Below are 19837 nucleotides of genomic sequence, written 5' to 3'. Positions count from 1 at the left end.
GACTGTCACACGAACTCATTTGCCAAATCAAAAAGGCAAACCCACCCGCCCACCAGCAACACAAACAGGAGGAGGAAAGGGAAGTGCGTAAGGCCAGGGAGGTGCAGAAAAAATAACACACTCAGACCTGACACACAACACTGAGCCCTGAGGGCTCACACAAACACACAATGGGTGCGGAGGACCCGGAGTCACAAATAAACCAGGTAGATATTAAAGCCAAAGAATGATTTGGAGTGTGACAGCCATGAAGGAATGCTCACACGAGACAGCTCCATTCAGAGCTCATTCTGGTCACTCCAGGACATCTAAGCCCCTGGCTGAATCTCATGATGCTTTTGCTACAATTCCAGATCGCAGTTACATCAAAACTGAACTTTTTAGCATGCAGTTTGTAGCTCTGAGGTGAGCGATAGTTTAAAAACGGAAGTGTGTCTAGGACAGTCATTGAATCTGACTTTTTCACACTGGCCTTGGCTGGTGATGAGGGGACACCACTAGCTGCGTCCTTCAGTGACAGCTACTGCTCAGTGTGATGTCACCAGTGCACACCTGGCTGTTTTCAGTCACCCCCAGAACAAATGAATGCACATAATGACACAAGGATGTTTTGCAGAAGAACGTTACCTAGATATCAAAATTAAACTGCACTGACTTCTGCCTATGGTTACTAGAATGGCCATTCCTGTCACCCGTGCTCTTTCTAATACTTAAAATGGTACAAGTCAATGAACAGTGCACGTTATCTTTACAGACTTTGGAGGACTTTTTCCTTTTGTCTAAGCTATCGGCAAACTCCCGGAACACAGCAAGAGAAACACATTTACACTGGGAACCCGTGAAACTTTACAAAATGTTCAAAAAGCTCCAAAATAGCATGGATAGCATGAGTCTGCACACTCTAATTTCCAAGCAGACAGCAGCTCTCTCCTAAGGTACTATTTGACCCGTATAAACAGACCGCACTTAGCCTGACCTGAACCTCGGGATTTCACCCTTTCCACTCACAGACACTTCCACAACCAAACAAGGTGCAAATAAAACTTTTAGGAAACTTTAAATGCCCTATTTACATAGCTATTTACTTTTAATATAAAACGAGATTGTACTATGGCACCTATAACACCTCCAGTGTCCGTTCCCACAGGCCGCAGCAAACTGAGGACATCTACACGTCACGTAGCAGAGGGAGAAGAGTAGAGTCAGTGAGCCACGGCACTGAGTTGAACACACTATGCCTTTCGCAAAGCCTTCCGCAAATCGCTGTAGAAGTTGGCTAGCGTGCTTGCCATTGCCGTGTCTACCGCAGACTGAGGGATCATGCCACGCAGGTCTGTCTGGATGTAGCCTGTCAGAAGACTCTGGTTCGGACTGTCTTTGAGTGGAACACAGAACCAGCCGCAGGGGTGGTTATAGCCACGGACAAACTCTGGTCTCGTCTCACTCCACTCAACACTTACCCCTATAAGACAGTTTAAAATAGTATCATTAATAGCAATAACCAGCATTTCCCCCAACTATCATTTAAAAAATATGACTAGCTTTCTTGTTTAAATAGTTTTCTTCCTAGTCATCCTAATGAAAACTAATCCCCAGGAGTTCGGAGCACGGCAAAATGAGAAAGATAATTACCAAAGAGAATTCTGGCACAGGGTTGGAGGATAGGTAAGGGGGAAAATTCTAATCCCTTCAGAGTAGATGACACAGTATCATCCAGGCCACAAAGTGACAAGAACAAGACGCATGGCACCATAACCACTTCCCACAGACACAGCCACCCCCAACTTTAGTACTCACCAGTGAGATAAACAGCTCAAGAGCGCTCTACACATAATTAAGTATTAATTTATCTACACTTTAAAAACAGGAGGCTTCTAGTGCAATATTTTTAGAGAAAGATGACACAATCCAAAGAAGGAAATTTTTCTTTAAAATATCAAGTGTGTGTGTGTGTGTGTATGTGTGCGTGTGTGTGTTGTGTGTGTATGTGTGTGTGTGTCTGTGTGTGTGTGTTGTGTGTGTGTGTGTGTGTGTGTGTGTGTACATATACCAAGAAACTGTTCTGAAGGCCTAGAATGAAATATCAGTTATTGGATCCCTTTCCCAGAATCAGTCACGTTTCTGCGATGGGTGAAGAATTATGTAACCGAGAATAAAAATTTAACAGACATGTTTGAGGGTTCATCCTTAAACAAGTCATTTATACCTGCAAGGCCCAGGAACATTCCAGTAGCAGGGCCTCAGGGGAAGGACTGCACAGTGCCATGCTCTATGCCCAGAACAACTACTATTGTCTTGTCTTGAACTCACAACTGTAGTCATCTTCACGGGGCCCACACAAGACTGGTCCTGTCAACACGTGAGTGGAGACAGGCTCATAGGACCCTGCCCTTTGCACTGAACACTGGTACACTCTAGGAGAGGAGGAGCCATTGTCACTCGTGATCCCACTGCTGAGCCCACCAGGCTCTAAGAGAAAGTTCTAAACTTCAGTCACACAGACGGCCCTGGCTGTTAAACTCAGTGGGTCACAAAACAAAACAGAGATATGAATGTGAGAAAGGCCGTATGAAGGGACAGCCAGGGCAGGCGAGGAGAACATGTGTGAAATTATCAGAGAACAAATGTAACTAACACAAAAATAAAAAAGCCCCCATGATAATAATATAAAACAACATATATTCTCAATTAAATGGTAAATTTTTCTCCCTCCTGAAAAATACCGCAAACATTCCCACAGAAACACTTCAAGATCCCGAATTCTTACTACTGTTAACTCTTATACTATCGTTTAATGCTAAACTGGAGTTTAGCATAAAAAAACAACCAACCAACCAGAGATGCGAAAACTAGCAATAATTGAGGGCTAACAAATATGTCTTGGAGCTGGAGAGATGGCTCAGTGGTTAAGAGCACTGACTGCTCTTCCAGAGGTCCTGAGTTCAATTCCCAGCAACCACATGGTGGCTCACAACCATCTGTAGTGGGATCTGACGCCCTCTTCTGGTGTGTCTGAAGACAGCTACAGTGTACTCACATACATAAAATAAATAAAATCCTTAAAAAATACATGTCTTATAAAGAATGGCCCATGGTAAAAACTAAGTATCTGAAGTAGACTTAAAAAAAGAACAAGAGGTTAAGGTTATTACCACAGGATAAAAGTCCTTCTTCATAGCCCACAGTATAGGAGAAATCAACAAACTCTCTCGGGGAAATAATATTTAAAAGCTGCCCAGCAGTGGTGTAACGCATCACACAACAATTCTAGAAAAAGACAAAAGGCAAGATGGGGGTCACCATTAGAAACAGTCGCATACCAAGATCAGTGTCCAGTAAGAACCGACACTCACAATGCTCTCTCGTCAGAATGGCGACTCCTGCAGTGGCTCTGGAAGGGAAAATCTCTTTCCTAAACATCAATGATACCATATGAACCGGACAATGATGAACGAACATTCAGAGACACATTCAGTGTCTGAATCTCCATTTATCTAGAGATGGCCAATTCAATTAAAGTAGCCAAATATATGGGTCTACTGTGTGTGTGTGTTTTGTGTGTGTGTGTGTGCGTGTGTGTGTGCATGTGTGTGTAAAAATAAATATACTGAAGGGTCACAAGCTAGACAGCTGTCTAGGCAACATTTTTATCTCTGATCTTTGATTTTAATTTAATATAACTGGAGAAATCTACATTTAAACTAGAAACCTAAATACAGGGAAGGTATTTTTCTGTCTTTGAGATTTTAGATCCTTATATTTTATAATTAAAGATAAGCAACAAGGGTAGAGGCATAGTGGGGGAAAAAACCTCAGAACTAACACTCATTAAAACTGGGAAACACAACTTTAATCTTAGTAGGCAGGAAGTAGGGGAAGGTGGAGCTCTGAGTTTGAGCTAGCCTGGTCTACACAGCAAGTTTTAGGCCAGTGAGGGCTATACAGTGAGATCTTTCCTCAAAAACGTGAATAAATAAAGAACTATATAGAATGGGGCAATCCAACTTTAGAAGGCAGCGTAGGACTCTCTGTGGTATCTTTGCTATGAGTGCTTTTCTCAATTAATATAACGAGTGTAAGCATATACATTGATACTCACATATATGCGGTGTCTCTATCTCTCTGCCATGCATGTACTCACACACGCGCACGCGCACGCACACACACACACACACACACACACACACACACACACACACACACACACACGCACGCATGACACACCCTCTGCAGCAATGTCATTAAACACATACCTCTTCAAAGTGCTCCAAAATATCCAGTGAAGTCATTAACCGGTCCCAGTCCAAGCGCCAGGGCCCTGGGCGTATGTGGTCTATCACATTATTGACCACGTCATCCATAACTCCTTGGGCTTTATATCTAGAAGACAGAAACCAAAGCAAAGGCTGTACAAATGAGCAGCTCAGCGCAGAGCTAACACTGGAAATGCGAGTAGAAATGAACAGAGGGTTTTTAAAGGAAAAACAATCTTAACAACTTGTCTAACAGATAAAAGTCCTATTTTTGTCAAATTTTGTCCTCAATCAAATTAGACAACGAAAGGTTCTGCTAATGCCATCACAGACACAGTGATGTCTCTTCACGTTAAAATAGAGCCACAAACCGTCTACAGGACACCTCACAACTTCCACTCAGTATTGCCCTCGGTTTAGTCACGCCCTTGGCTTAGTCACTGCCCTCGGCTTAGTCACCCTCAGGCATTAGTGCATGTGTATCTTTCTCCCCTTCCCGCTTCCTCCCTCCAAGCCTTCCCAGACAGACCTCATCCCCCTCGTTCAAATTCACTAACTGTTGTTATATGCATACATGTCTGTACACGTGTGTTCCTAACTGTAACCTGCTCACCCTGCAGGTTACTTGTGAGGATGTTTTCCAGGGCTCACATTTGGTCCTGGATAAGAGTGGATCCGCTGTTCCCTGGGGAGACTGTGTCCCCCACTCTCAGCACGCCTTAGTTGCCTGCGGTTCTCCCTGCAGGGCTAAGGCCACATGGGCTTTCTCCCCGCTTTGGCCTGCAGCTTATTCTTGCTCAGCTCGTGTTTAGAAATGCATCTCACTCGAAACGTTAGAGACTGCACCCACACATGACTACCCTGGCTTTTAAGAACTTTCTAGATGTAGTTTTGGGGAAGATATGTATAATACATATAAAAGCACACAGTTATTCCAGAGGTAATATGGGAGCAGTTCCCTTTAAAATCAATGAAAATGATAATCCAACAGAGGATGGGCCAAGCACATGCTAGGATAATCCAAAACAGTAACAAATGGACTCAGCTTCACTGTGATTAAATATACACCAACAGGACACCACTTTATCTGCTTCTCCAACTATCGCACAGTTAGCTTCAAAGGTCTCTGGATGTGAGTTGAAGAATGGCCACAGGGCTCTCTAAAAAGCTGCATATTATCACAGATTGTACACAAGCAGAGGGACTGCCAGGAGCTGTTTGCCAACCTGATACAGCCCCTCTTAAATTCTCACCTATCACTCCCATCTTTCTCAATATTATTCCAGTAAATTCAAAACCCTGTGAGGACCAGGCCAGGGGGGACAGAACTAGGTCACGGGGCAAGCAGCAGTGCATGTCCTCGTGTAGAACTGAAGCACCATTCAAAAGTTGGTTCCGGGGTTGGGGATTTAGTTCAGTGGTAGAGCACTTGCCTTAGCAAGCACAAGGCCCTGTCCCCAGCTCCGAAAAAAAAAAAGAAAAAAAAAAAAAAAAAAAAAAAAAAAAAAAAAAGTTGGTTCCGTGATTGATGCTCTAGCTAGAGAGGCACTATTTCTTCCCTAAATAAGTTTCTCATCCATGTTTGCGTAGCAGACACAATTCTCCTGCCCTCATTTCTTAAAGAAATGTCTATTCTTTTCTTGAGTCTCAAACTATCCACTCCCTGAAGCCTTTTCTCTCTGAGCGTGTGTGGCACTCCCCCGGGCTTTCCGCCTTTCTCAAGCCCTGCTGGGAACTACCGATCGAAAGGATTAATTCCTAGATTGCTTACAATGCTTGATTCACCTCCAATCTGCCGTCCATGTCAAAAATTGTGTACAGCTCATCTCTCTGGAAATAGCATCTCTGGTATGAAACTACAGAACATTTTGCATATACTAAGTGAGGTCAGCAGATTCATTTTTAAAAAAGGCTGAGTCCTAAGGATTTGAACATTCTACTTAATTCCATATGGCAACTGTCCATGCTGGCACAACAAAAATCAGCATGCTTTTCTTGACTATAGGCATAATTCATCTTCAACTATAAGGGAAGGAAAAACAGAAGTTACTCATAATACTACTATTTAAAGGGGAATTTTGTCTTAGGTAAAAATATTTCAATAAAAATATATATTTAAAATAACCCTATGTTTGGGCTGGGTATTCGTCTCTGATTTGTATTATAGTATATTTTCTTTTATTATTACGTAATCTTTTAAAACATAATATTTAAAGGCTACCGACACTCTACCAAGTGCAGATGTTTTCAAAATTTAGTATCAAGATACCTAGTTTTTAATATTCAGAATACTTAAATCACTATTATCTTACTGATGGGATCTTCAAGGAGAATTTTTAACAGAACGTTACCAGGGCGTAGGAATTCATGCACATAGGAAACTCAAGCAGGAAGCACCACATGACCACGAGGACTCACTACAGTAGTGAGTCTGAGGCCCCCCTGTCTCACAAGAACAATCCTTTAAAAGAACAACACTTACCAACGCGGAACATGACAAGGTTATGTATGCGAGGCTAGGACTACAGGTCTGTAGCTGCCTACTGCTTTATGTCCAACTCGACCTACAAAGTATTTGGCCATTCTTAGGGCCCTGAGTGCACATGATCAATTTGCTTCCCTGAGTGCACAAAACCATAAAAATGAAAGCTGACTTTTACATCGATCACGTAACCTAGTATGTGAGTTAGAAAACGGAGCATTTACTTACAGATACCCATTGAACTCTTCCGAGGGCTTCCTCCAAACGGTTACGTCTTTCTAGGAAAACAAAGACAGTGCCTGGTGATAATCACATAGGTGGACCCTCAAACTGCAAAGTAATTCTGTACGTTCAGAGCGCTTAACTTTGCATTAAAAACAACGTAAGCAGCTTATCAGAGACAATAGTTACTCGTGTCATAAAGATATCTGCGTCTGAATTCCTTCTGTATCACACGGCAGCCACATCTTGTACCTTACAGATTTGTCAGTAGCTTAGAGGTTGAACGACTTTAAAACTCAACTGCAGAACTGGATTAGCGGCTGTTACTGCTCGCTCCACTCCAATCTCAGCTGGATGCTGTCACTGATACATCCGGTCTGTGCCATTAGGAACATTAAATACTTCATTCTGAAACTGTTCCTACATTTTCAAATAATTCACATTTACCGTGACTATGTTATATTGAATTTGTTCCTACATCCCCCCAAATCATTTCCCCTCTGGCTTTTAAATATAAAACTAACTAGAGAACTGGAGAAGAGCCTACATTCTATGCTTGGCTCTAGTGTTCGGCCATGAGGCAGCTCGGCCAAATCACATGGTAAAGAGGAATTCTAACCAGCCGCTCACAGCCTTCCCGACTGATATCAGTGCAAACTTTCTTTTTAAATGTGTCTTTTTTAAAAGATTGATTGATTGATTGATTGATTATAAGTCCCCTGTAGCTGTCTTCAGATGCACCAGAGGAGGGCATCAGATCTCATTACAGATGCTTGTGAGCCACCATGTGGTTGCTGGGATTTGAACTCTGGGCCTCTGAAAAAGCAGTCAGTGCTCTTAACAGCTGAGCCATCTCTCTGGCCCTGGTGCAAATTCTCACTGACAATCCTTCGTTAAATTAACAATGATCTGCTTTCTTTGTTGAGTTGTAAAACTGGTCATCGCTCTCCTTGGCACGAACCTATTAGCAGGTCCAGCGAAGAGCTACTGGGCTTGTTTCTTTGGAGGATGACCCACCCTATCATGTGCAGATTAATTATTGTACATCCATTCAACACATTATTTATCACATATATTTTTCCTAATATTTTAAAAGTCATCAGACAATTCTTTGGCCATACGTTAAATACCCACACAGTAATTACACACGTACCACTTTCTTGGCAACCCGCCACTGATCTTCTTCAATGCTGTGATACTGGATCAGAGTGTTCTGAAGTTTTGTGGAAATAGAGGCAACATCAGACAGTCCTTCCATTTTGAGCTTCCTGTAATAGAAACCAAGATTAGTGTCAGCAAATACTGGAGTAAGTCAAATCTTTCAGAGTAAATTCTCCTGAGAGAGCGATGAAAGACAGATGGGCACGTGAACCCCACTCCCAATGAATGAATCAGAAACTCTGAGAGAAAGAGCTGGGTAGAGATTTTTCCTGAAACCTTGGGAAGAATAACTCATAGCTGAAGACAATAATCAAGACTTTTTTATTATTAGAACCACGAATATAAAACCGTAAAAAGGAGACAAACTTCAGGAGAGTGGGAAGGTGCCTCTCTTATCTCCAGGCTGTTGATGCCCAAAGCATCCCTCTAATTCTCAGCTCGCCAGGCAGTTTCAAAGTCCACATCCATAGGCCGACCAAGAACGTTGATCTGATGGTGCATCTCTATGTGCCCAGCATTTTCTCAGCAATTTATTATTAACGTTATTAAAATGACAAACGAGTCCAGATCCTCAAGCCAAAAGGCTGGGGATCACCCTGAATCACCAGAGATTTCCATTCATACCACCGTTCCCCACTGCCTAGGGTTCCATTCCCTAGGGCTTTGTGTTCCTCAGGCCAAGTTTGTCAAGGCTTTTGATCTTTGGACTTGGGATTTCTCTGCTTAGACTCCTGGACTCCGAATCTTAGTGTAAACTAACAAAGTACAATGCCAACTGCAGTTAAAACTCCTGCCCGTACCAGAGACTTCTCAAGTAACTATAAAATCTTTCTTTCATTCCACAGTGGGCTTAGCAGTGTCTGAAGCCGATGTATGTATCATACATGATTCTACTCGTTACCATAACCTTATGGACCTAGTAGAGTAAGGTCTTCGTCATATGCTCCACTAACACTCACCTAGAACACCATGGGCACACAGTAGGCTTTAATAGCAGTGCTGACATGCCCCTGCCCCCGACAAGAATCGGTATTCCTTTACCGTCTTTTGACGCCGCTGCCATTTTCTTAGCATAACTCCTACAGCATCCCTACTCTTTCTACTCCTGTATAAGGTTAACAGAGATAAGCTGACCACCATACAAGCATTGAATGACTGAAAAAAACGAAACCAGGAAAAGCTTCATTAACAATTCTGTCTTCCAACCACAGCTGAGACGTATTGATCTAAAAACCTAAAGGTTGCAGGAATAAATCAAAGCTGTGGCCAATATTTAAATATCACAGTGTAGAGTACAGAAACCTCAAATACTAAAATTGAGTAGAGAAATGAGAAAGCACACATGAAAAATTCAATAACCTAAAACTTGAGATCCATAAAAGGGATGTAAACTGTGTAAGGATAGGTCCCACCCACCTAGGGAAAGTGGGTGCGCTCACTCCAAAAGCGTACCAGTCAAGAATATATGCTGCGACTCCAGAGCCTGCCGACCTGACAGCCAGCACAATGACCTCTTTCAAGGCTGGCTATGAACAAGTGCAAAGTCTTGGAGAGCTTATAAAAGACACTTATCCAGGAGTGGGATCGTTGTGACAAAGCCAGTCTGTAACCCAAAGGTCTCCTGCTAGCTTCCTGTGGGTGGCAGATAAGAACTTTTATTTAAAAACTGTATCTGGTAGGAGTCAAAGGGAATGGAAAGTTACTATTACCATAACCAAACACCAGCTTGTACAAAGCCAGGAGAGGAAGGTAAGCGACACAGGCTACCTATAAAGATAAGGATCGGGAACTCTGATATCACTGCGGTCTGCTAGCAGATGCCCTTCTAAGCTTCTGGACACCGCTTCCATGCAGATGAGCTTGACTGCCCGACTCCTACGCTCTGTTGATGGACTGCCCTAAAGTCTTGGTTTTCTTACGGTGCACACCGCAACTATTCCTTTATATTCTACCATTTTTAGCTATAGAGTCTTCGGGGGCTCAGGGTTGTGCTCTCTGACAAGAATGCTGGAGAAAAACCAATGAATAAACTATGTATCGCCACTTATACCAATCGTTTGTGAGCTGCGGAAGAACAATAAAGTTACCATACGAACGAACAGCTTCTCCAGGCGAAGCTACTAAGTGTTTACCGGTATCTCGTATGCATCCAGTTCTAAACAAGGGAAATAGGTAAGATCCAGTTTTGCTCTCAAACTTAGACTCATTCCATCCCTTATATAAATCTCTGCGACAATTATAAAGCTCAAACTCTAGAAACTCTGACTGACAGCCTCTTTAAGGATGCCGAAGGAGGAGGCAAGCAGAGACGGAAGTGAAAATCACGTCAAAAGTTCTCTTTCAATCCTTGCAGCATTTGCACTCAGAGGTGAATTCCCGCCTGGAAGTCCAGGATAAATAATGGTCACCCGGTAAGCTGCAATGCGTCTGTGGGACCCCCTCTCCAAGCGTATTCTAGAGTGAAAGAAGACGGGGCTGGAGTTGGCCAGGTTTCAGCTCCCTCCTGATAAAAGCAGGTGCTTGGATTGACCGAAAGCAGAGCACACAGTTTACCCTCCCACAATCTTCAACCGTGGAGACGGTTTTCAATATCGCTCTGAATTTCCTCTTACGAACTCAATCCTTCCTTTCCTGACCCTTCTGTCAAGGACTTCTCCAACCACAACAGAGATAAGAGGCACTACCCAACTAAACGAACTCCAACCACACCACACAAAAGGTCATCTGATCTTGTTAATCCTCGGGCCAAGAGTTAATTATTGTCTGCTTTGCACCATTTTGCCGCTAACCTTACGTTGATGTTTTCCATGTCCATATTTTCTTGAATGGAAACTACTGGAGCTTGGGAAGATTTTCTTGAAGCTGTGTATTAGCAACAAAGCCCTGACTAAGAATTCTAGTTGTTCTCAACTATACACCACAGTGAAATGGTAATAAACTCCCTTTTAAACACGAGACATTTTAGGACCCTCAAAATGGCTCAGGGATTGAAAGTGCTAACCACCCCCCCACACACACACATATACCACAGGAGTCCGGACACACACACACACACACACACACACACATCCCATGCACACAACTGGAAAGAAAATACTCATAGTGTCCATAAACTTTCTGTTCTTTTGTGGTTTAGCCCACTAAAGGTTCTGTTTCAGAACTTTTAACCTTCCAGTGTTCAGTTAATATGGTTTTTATGTGAATCGTGCCAATTTAACAAGCCACAACAGACTTTCAACAAGAGCAAACTAAGACCTTATTAAATTATACACTGTAACATAAAAGTGTTAACAAATGCTCAATTTCCAACACATCTTGAGCCAGTAATTTAACTTTTCTAACTCAAGAACAGTCGCTTCCTATTTTTGAGACCGGCCCTTGCTCAGTTTAAAGGAACACACACTTCTGTGGTGTGCACCATGACCCTCTTTCAAATGGTCACCTCGCCACAGCCTGACAAGGTTAGCACTCTTTACAATGAGTAACACAGTATTTACATCCTAATGATACCACAAGCTGAATTCTGAATCTAATGTAGTGTTTGAGTCTTTAATGCCCTTCATTCATTTTCTTAATGGTTTTTAAAGTAGTGACTTCTTACTATGTGTTAGGTCTTTCTGGTAATTTTACATTGCGTTATTTCATTTGAGTTTCATGACAAGCCTTAAGAGTTCATCCTGTATCGCGACTTTACAGAAAGGGGATAACTGCAATGGAAAAGTTATTTTTATTTGCTCAAGCTCCCAAAGGCAAATACACGAGGGAACGAAAATTCCAAAGCAAGCTCTTTGATCTGAGTTGACAGGTCAGTCTTGAAAAATAAACTCTGAAAGCTGATCCAGAGAGTCGCCCAAGTTTCGCATAAAAGCCTGACCTCCACAATGTATCTAACTACAATCCTAGTTCCTGAATCCCCAAACCTCAAATCATTTCCCCTCAGCCGACACGAAGGAATCCGCAGCTGTAGCTTTCTTGTGTTAAACCATAGACTCACTTGCAAAATACTGAGTGCAGAGGAAGTGTCTCTTAAGGACCCTGTCCCCGTGGAAGCTTGGTGAGAGAAGATGCCCCTTGAGGAGTCTCCGCAGGGCATGCTCCTCCGGACCTTCCCCACAGCCCTGGGAGCGCGACTACTGTTACCATTTAACAGATGAGAAAACCGAGGCCTGCTGGGCTCACGGCCCTTGAACGGCGGCAGCTCTGATCCAACTCAGGTCTCACCTGCTACTCTGTGACCATCGGCTCCCAGGGTCAGCCATCTCTCTCCCCTCTGCGGGGAGCAGCTCCAGGAAACGCTCAGCCTCGGTCGGCCCCGCTCGGCACTGCTCGATCCCGTTCCGCCGACCTCTCTCCTTCCGGACCGGTAGCGGAGGATGCCAAGCAGTCGCCAAGTCCAGGAAAAGGTAGCTCACAGCTCCTGCAACCCCGCGCGTTTCAGCAAGCTGTTTTCCAGCCCGCCCAGCACGGCTGGCAGCAGCCAATGGGAGAGGGGCGCCTTCCGACCACAGCCAATCAGAAGGCAGCAGGCTGTTCCGGTCAAGGCGAGCAACACCCTCAGCCCCACCCCGTGCGGACCCTGGTGGGGGGGGAACCTCTGGAGTGTTAGCGGAGCAACGTGTGTTCGCTGGGATTGGCTGGCGTCTCAGTCTGAAGGGAGCCGATTGGCCTCCGAGGATGGAGCGATTCCGCGTGCGTGTGGGCTGGCCAGTGCCAGACAGAGTTCCCTAAAGCCTGAGGGTTTGCCTCTGGGCTTGGATCAGAGCCAGTGTGCCTTGGCTTCAGAGAAATAACGAGTGAGGAATAGTGGTGAGGGAGAAGGACCCAAAGTATCCATTGTGAAGATCCCAGATCAGATGTGTCTAAGACAGGCTGCAAAGTCTGGTGAAAACCATCTCCCTTTCTGAGGATGACCCATCTTCCTGCTTGCTGCCTAGCCTGGTGCTGGAGGGTTACCGTGCAACCTCCGTGTAAATTGACCTTTACCCAAACGGTTTTTCTTGTCTTCAGATAAGAAAGTTCAGAATGAACATACTTGAAAGCAGAGGACAGGTGTTTGACAGCCAACCTCAATGTTCTGGTCTTCATCGACTCGAACAAGAGAAACATTTATCCTAGCTATGGAGCTATCAGTCTGATGTGATTCTTCTAAGTCTGAACTCTGAAGATCAGGTTGTTTCAAAATTACATTTACTAAGATACGTGTCTTGAGAACCGAGAGGAGGAGGAGGAGGAGAGACTGCAGTCATTATTTTTGATAGATCTGCAGTAAGAATAAATAATATCCCATAAATATTATAATTTGCCTTGCCTTATAGCTCACTGAATCTTTTGAACAGTTTCCTAAGATAGTTTTTTTTTAAGTTTACTTTTTTTTCTTTCTATTTTTTTCTCGGGTAGCAATTTATTTATTTATATTTTTATATGACAGTTGGGTTCCTTATGTGTATGGGGTTTTTTTTTTCCTGCATACCTGCGTACTACTTGTGTACACATGTAGTGCCCACAGATGACAAGTGGCTAGAAGAGAGTGTCAGATCCTCTAGGGCTGGAGTTACAGATCATTGTGAGCCGCCATGTGGGTGCTGAGAAATCCAATCCCCTGTGCTCTGGAACAGCAAGCCCTTTTAACCGCTGAGCCTGCCCAAAGAAAGGTGCACTTTACAGACATGTGAACCCCCGCGTAGGTAGACCTTAAAGCACGTAGCTGCTGAGTGGCTGAAATAAAATTTGATCATCTTCTGATCCCTAAAACCGAGGCTCTTGGTCGCCACACAACTCACTCTGTGCTTCATTGTTCCGTGTCAGACACCTATGTGCAGCAACCGGACAAGAAGGGGAAGACCCAGCCCTGGAGATTTGGCAGTAGAGACAGACAAGTTTGGAAAAATAGAGAATGTTTCTCATTACATCCTTAGAATTTTAGACAGTCAGCCACTCTGTTTCTCTGCGATGCCTTCAAACGAGTTAGAGCGGCGCACATGACTCTGTGAAGGAGTTCCTGCATGACGTCATTACATCACATGTACACACACGTGACCTCTTGTCTGTACTTCCGGAGACTTTTATTTCTTCCCCCTTTGTTCCTCATCTTTTGCCCTGTGGTTTCTTAGTTAGAATGAATTTAGGATCATTGGAAACCACTGTCTCTATCGAAGTGCGATGTCACTAAAGCAAGACCTCGGGTTCAGATAAAAGAAGATATTTCCTGGCCCTAGTATTTAAGAGCTTTCTATACTCAAAGGACAAGGTTACAGTTTGTTAGTTTTTTTTCCATGTGTTAACTTATTTAATCAGGGTACAATATCGGAACATAGGTATGTACTATTCCCACTGTCCTTAGAGGTAAGGACATGTAAGGAGTCCAGTATACAGGGCAACAGGCAGAACTGTCTTTCAAATAGTTTGAAAAGTGAGGTAATAAGGTTTCCATTTAGGTCTAAATTTAAAAGAGACATGTATAAGAGATTTGAACAGCTCTATGGAAAGTTATTTTTCCTGGACAAGCCCAGCCATCTGAATTATTACTGGAAATATCTAAAGGAAGGCAGAAAAAGATTTCACAAGCAGAAACAATAAATCTAGAAATAGAATCAAATGACACATAAATGCCCCCAGTTCCCTGACATTTTTAGAATGTTTGCTCCTAAACTCTATGGACCTACCCAGCTATGAGGCCTATGAACCAGACTGATGACCAGCATGCCAAGATATACCTAAAGGCACAGTGGTGGCACTTACGTTTTGGCAATTACCAACAGTAATGCCATTAGACCTGGGCCTGATTAGCAGGAGGGAAATCATGTCTGGTGCTGTAAACATAGCCAACGACATTTAGCTACTGAGACTGTAGATCTTAGAGGAGGGCCTGTTCCCAAAGTTTCCTGAGCCAGTTTCACTCCTAATTGCATTCAAAATCCTTACCTTTGTAGCCACAGATAAGTACAGATCGAAACCCTTCATCAATAAAGCTTCCCCCCCCACAACAAATCTTTACAGAAAGCTCTGCTAGTCAAAATGCAGCGAGCACAATCGGGGTGCTCAGACCCAACCAGTGACATCTTCAACACATCTCCAGCACCGGTGACTCGGGGAACATTCTGGAGGTGAGTATAGAAAAAGTGTAAGAGCGTAGGACCAGGAAGGCTGCTTTGAGATTGTGCCTTCTAGCTATGACAGGGTGGCTACACCCATGAAGTCTCGATAGCATGGCAGCCTAAACTCGACCTGAACACCTCCAGCAACAGTTGACGTCCCAATGTAGATGAGGGAACTCTCACTGGGGCCCACTCTTTGTTAGTTCACAACTGCTGAGAGAGGGAGAATTAGTCTTGCCCTGGGATGAGCCCTCTAATTGGTTATCCAATCCCAAGAGCTCAACCCTAGAGGCATACATGCAAGCAACCCTGAATTGATTTGACCCAGCAGGTTGTATTTTATTGACAAATTTATATGTATAGCTAACAATAACGTCTAAAGAAGAGGAAGCCGCAAATTTGGGAGGGGATGGGGAGTCAGAAATGAGAAGAGTAGGGGGGAGGGAAGAAATGAAGTAATTATGTTCTAATTAAATAACAAAAATGACTCAAACGAAAATTGTTTCCTGGTTGGAGATTTAGCTCAGTGGTAGAGCGCTCGCCTAGCAAGTGCAAGGCCCTGGGTTCGGTCCTCAACTCCGAAAAGAAAAAAAAAAAAAAAAAGAAAGAAAATTGTTTCCCAAGCTCTTCAGTTTAAAACAGCAAATATAGGGCTGGAGAGATGGCTCAGTGGTTAAGAGCACTGGCTGCTCTTCCAGAGGTCCTGAGTTCAATTCCCAGCAACCACATGGTGGCTCCCAACCATCTGCAATGGGATCTGACACCCTCTTTTGGTGTGTCTGAGGACAGCTACAGTGTATTCACATACATAAAATAATAATATTTTTAAAAAGCAAACATTTAATATTGAGGAATAATAATTTTAAAATAATAACATCAGTCAAAATAACTGCATATAGCAAAGTCAATCAGGATGACAAGTTACTTAGATAAGTCGAACTCAGGAAAACACATAACTTTAATTCAGCTCAATGCATATTAAATGCCTGCTACTTCTGTGCAAAAAACCCCGAAGGTATATTGTGTTTTAACTGGGAATTATTTATTCACATATAAGAGGAACCTGATTGGGCTAATCTAAAAATGTATTAGGAAGCTATATTAGAGAAATGGGGATAAAAGTTAAAGACTCAAGATGTGAGCTGCCATGAAATTGGCATCATCCAGCTGCCTGTTAGCCATTGTGAATGCTGGGCTCTGCCCTGTGTACAGGTCAGAACACCATTATAAAACACAAAGGCCTGACTCAGCCAAGACTCAAAAGTATCAAAACCAAACTTAAAAGTTGACAGGAACTAAGACTATATAGAGTCATTGAAATTTACACTTACAGGACAAATTTCTTAAGTACTACTTTTAAATTATACTTCAGGAAGTAAAAAAAAAATGCGTTTTAAAAAACCAGGAAATTACTAAGGAATATTAGGGAAATTAATAGGGAGGTGTAGGAGCAGGGAGCATTTCAGAAAACTGGATCCAGGTAAGTTAGTCTTGAGAAGCAACTTTGTAGCAGTTACATCAGGGTCATAATACCTACTGATGCCAACACTCGGGAGAGAAAGGCAGGAGGACTGTGACAAGTTCGCGGTCAGTGTAGTCATTAGAGCAAGTTCCAGACCAGCTATGCAGCATGATTTGACCCTGTCACACACACACACACACACACACACACACACACACACACACTCCTTAATGAAGTCTGGAAAGTTGCCGGGTATAAATCAATGTGAATAATTAGTAATATTGTTGCTTCCACAGCGAGTAATATGAAACAAAAAAAAAAATAAGCAATCCCATTTATAATGATTACCAAAAAAGGAGAAAGTTTCATACACATACACAGATCCACACACATGGAAAGTAAAACTAGGTGTCCTATCTCTCGCCAGTGATAAAACATTCAAAAAACAACTCAGAATGGATTAAGTTGGTGCCTCTCAATCTTCCTGATACTACGGCCCTTTAGTACGGCTCCTCATGCTGTGGGGACCCCCAAGCATAACATTATTTTTGTTGCTACCTCCTAACTATAACTTTGCCACTGCTGTAAATCATAATGCACAGAAAACAAAAGAAAAACCTAGATGAATGGGATATTGCAAAAAAACCCAGAAAATCAGTGAAGGAATCAACAGCATGGAGAGAAAACTTAACATTCGGACAGGAGAATATGTAAGCTGAAACAGAATACCTAAGCAAGCATAATAGCAAAAACCAAATGAAAACCCCACCTTTCTTCGGCTCTGTGCCCTGTGTGAACTGTGTATTTTCGTCACTTGGACACGGGGAGATGGGGTTATCTTTTCACTGAACCTAGCAGATCCTCTTATTATCAAATACAGTGATGTAAACTCATTTCTTCCTCCTAACTGCTTTATAGAGCTTCTATGATTAGCGCCTTTCAAGCCTCTGTGGCTAAGACAGCTGTTCCTTGTGCTATTTTGACCTCTTTCAGTTAAAGCCTCCTGCTCACTGTTTCTCAGAGTCTGAACACAGGTGTTTAACATACTTAGCTCAGGAGATCACGTCTGACGTAAGTCACTATGCCATGGGGGAAGGGTTACTAAGATGTTTAAGTGTCCTGTTTGCGAATCAATACCAAAGGATCTATTTTAAAAGGTTATCTTTCAATGGGAATTCCTTTGAGACTAAACTGGTGAGTCCATTTTCAGGAAGGCAAGTAGGTCACAGACTGAGGACCTGTGAATAAGAAAGCCATTGATGTCAAAGAACACATCTGGCGCAGCTAATGAGTATAAGCGGATTCCTAGACAGTTTCTCCCTGGGGACCAAAGGAAGGCAATCCAGAGACTGTCAGATGAGAGGTTCTGCCCAGGAAGTAGCAAAGAGAAACACCTAACAGTCAAATTCAGAGATACCTTGAAAGTTTCCGGGGGTGGGGGCACTAAGAATTCCTGTGTAGCTTAACATTTATAACCAGAGTGGAATTTACTTAGGTGTTGTTTTTCTAGTTAACCTAGGAAGAAATTTACAAGAGAGAGCTTGAAAATTGGTTATCTCAATCAAAGCACAGACTTCTCTCACTGAGCTAGCCTGGCCTAAGTTCTCCTGACTAAGGAGACCAATGCGTGCCGGTGTCTCAGTAAGGTGACTTGCTGTTATCTCGCCTACTGTAAGAAACTCACTGGAAGTAGAAGTTCTCAAGTCACCCGGGAAGGAGTAAGTGGAAAACCCGGACGGAACTGAGGACTTCCTCATCTCGGATGGTTTCATTTTCTAAAATACGTAAACATGCAGGCAGACAGACCTAAATTACTGATCTGATCAGCTTTGACATTTTTGAAACAGAAATTGATATAACCCAAAGAAATTGAGGAAGCATAAAAAAATGTATTTGCAAGGCTCAAAGTCATCTCACAGAACCCAAACCTCAGAGACGCAGCTAAACCTTGAGTTTCGAGATTGGTAGAAGCATCAGGGACATAAGGAGCCTTCCATTCTGTGTGCATCACCACTCTGAGGGAACTTCCTGTGCACTTCCCTTTCTCCTTAGGAAATCTCTGCGGTCAAAAACATAAGGCTAAAGGGCCCCACTTGCTTCTCTCGTGTATTTAGATTTTCTTTTCTTTCTGGCTTCCAAGACTGTTTTCTTTTGGAAAAACAGTTCAGGACACCTGATGTATGCTGCCTGGTTGGTGATCAGTGTCTGAGAGCTCTCAGGGTCCAACACACACACAGCAGAGGACTCCCGGGTCTGGGTTCAGTCAGAGAAGATGCACCTAACCCTAAAGAGACTGGAGGCCCCAGGAAGTTTAGAGGTCTGGTGGGTGGGTGGGGCAGGGACATCCTTGTGGAGATACCGGGGGTGGGGTGGGGAGGAGGTATAGGATGTGGAAGTGTGGGGGGCGGGTTGGGAGGGTGGACCCGGAGGGGAATAAAATCCGGAGTGTAAAAATAAGGATGGAAGGGGAACACCCATATAGAAGGGGAGGGGGAGGGGTTAGGGGGATGTTGGCCTGGAAGCCAGGAAAGGGAATAACAATCGAAATGTAAATAAGAAATACCCAAGTTAATAAAGATGAAAAAAAAATTCAAATGTGAAAAAATAAATATAAATAAATAAATAAAATTTAAAAATTGTTCAGGATAAATTGTCACATGGATAGAAATGTTTTGGAGAAAATGCTCTCAAGACTTCAGAAATTTTCTTTTGCTTTTATTAGTTTACTAATTGTTAAGGTTACCAAGATTTAAGAAGCACATTCAAAGTCAATGTCTTGGGTGCAGGTGTGTGTGCAGATGTGTGTGCAGGTGTGTGTGCAGATGTGTGCAGGTGGTGTGCAGGTGTGTGTGCAGATGTGTGTGTAGGTGTGTGTGCAGGTGTGTGTGCAGGTGTGTGTGCAGGTGAGTGTGCAGGTGAGTGTGCAGGTGTGTGTGCAGGTGAGTGTGAAGCATAGAGTGAGGCAGCAAAGTGAGGGGGGAGGGATCTAAGAAGTCTGGGGATTCTGGGATTTAGGGAATTCCTGGAAGTGTGGAATTCTATCTGGAGTGAAGAGAAGGAACCAATGTTATTAGATTAATTTCAGCCTTAAGGACTGTCTGCCAAGACTTTAGTGTGAGTAAGAAGACAAAAGAAGGATTTGAGGGGAAAAGATAAACTTGGA

The 19837-nt window shown here is 43.2% G+C and overlaps 1 protein-coding gene across 1 annotated transcript; it reads right to left on the bottom strand.

Moving 5' to 3' along the window:
* Nucleotides 1-1061: 1061 nt before the first annotated feature.
* Stard4 (StAR related lipid transfer domain containing 4) lies at nt 1062-12560 on the bottom strand. The gene is made up of 6 exons (XM_032885764.1): nt 12340-12560; nt 8111-8225; nt 6964-7013; nt 4254-4380; nt 3153-3267; nt 1062-1462 (listed from the first exon to the last, which is right to left on the bottom strand). Exons 1-6 carry the CDS (start codon nt 12375-12377, stop codon nt 1233-1235), a joined length of 675 nt encoding a protein of 224 aa, XP_032741655.1. The 5' UTR covers nt 12378-12560; the 3' UTR covers nt 1062-1232.
* Nucleotides 12561-19837: the final 7277 nt, after the last annotated feature.

The sequence above is a fragment of the Rattus rattus genome, chromosome 15 (genome assembly GCF_011064425.1).
Source record: "Rattus rattus isolate New Zealand chromosome 15, Rrattus_CSIRO_v1, whole genome shotgun sequence".
Taxonomy (NCBI): domain Eukaryota; kingdom Metazoa; phylum Chordata; class Mammalia; order Rodentia; family Muridae; genus Rattus; species Rattus rattus.
Note: the sequence above shows the minus strand (reverse complement) of the source record. Positions and strands in the feature narration are given on the sequence as shown.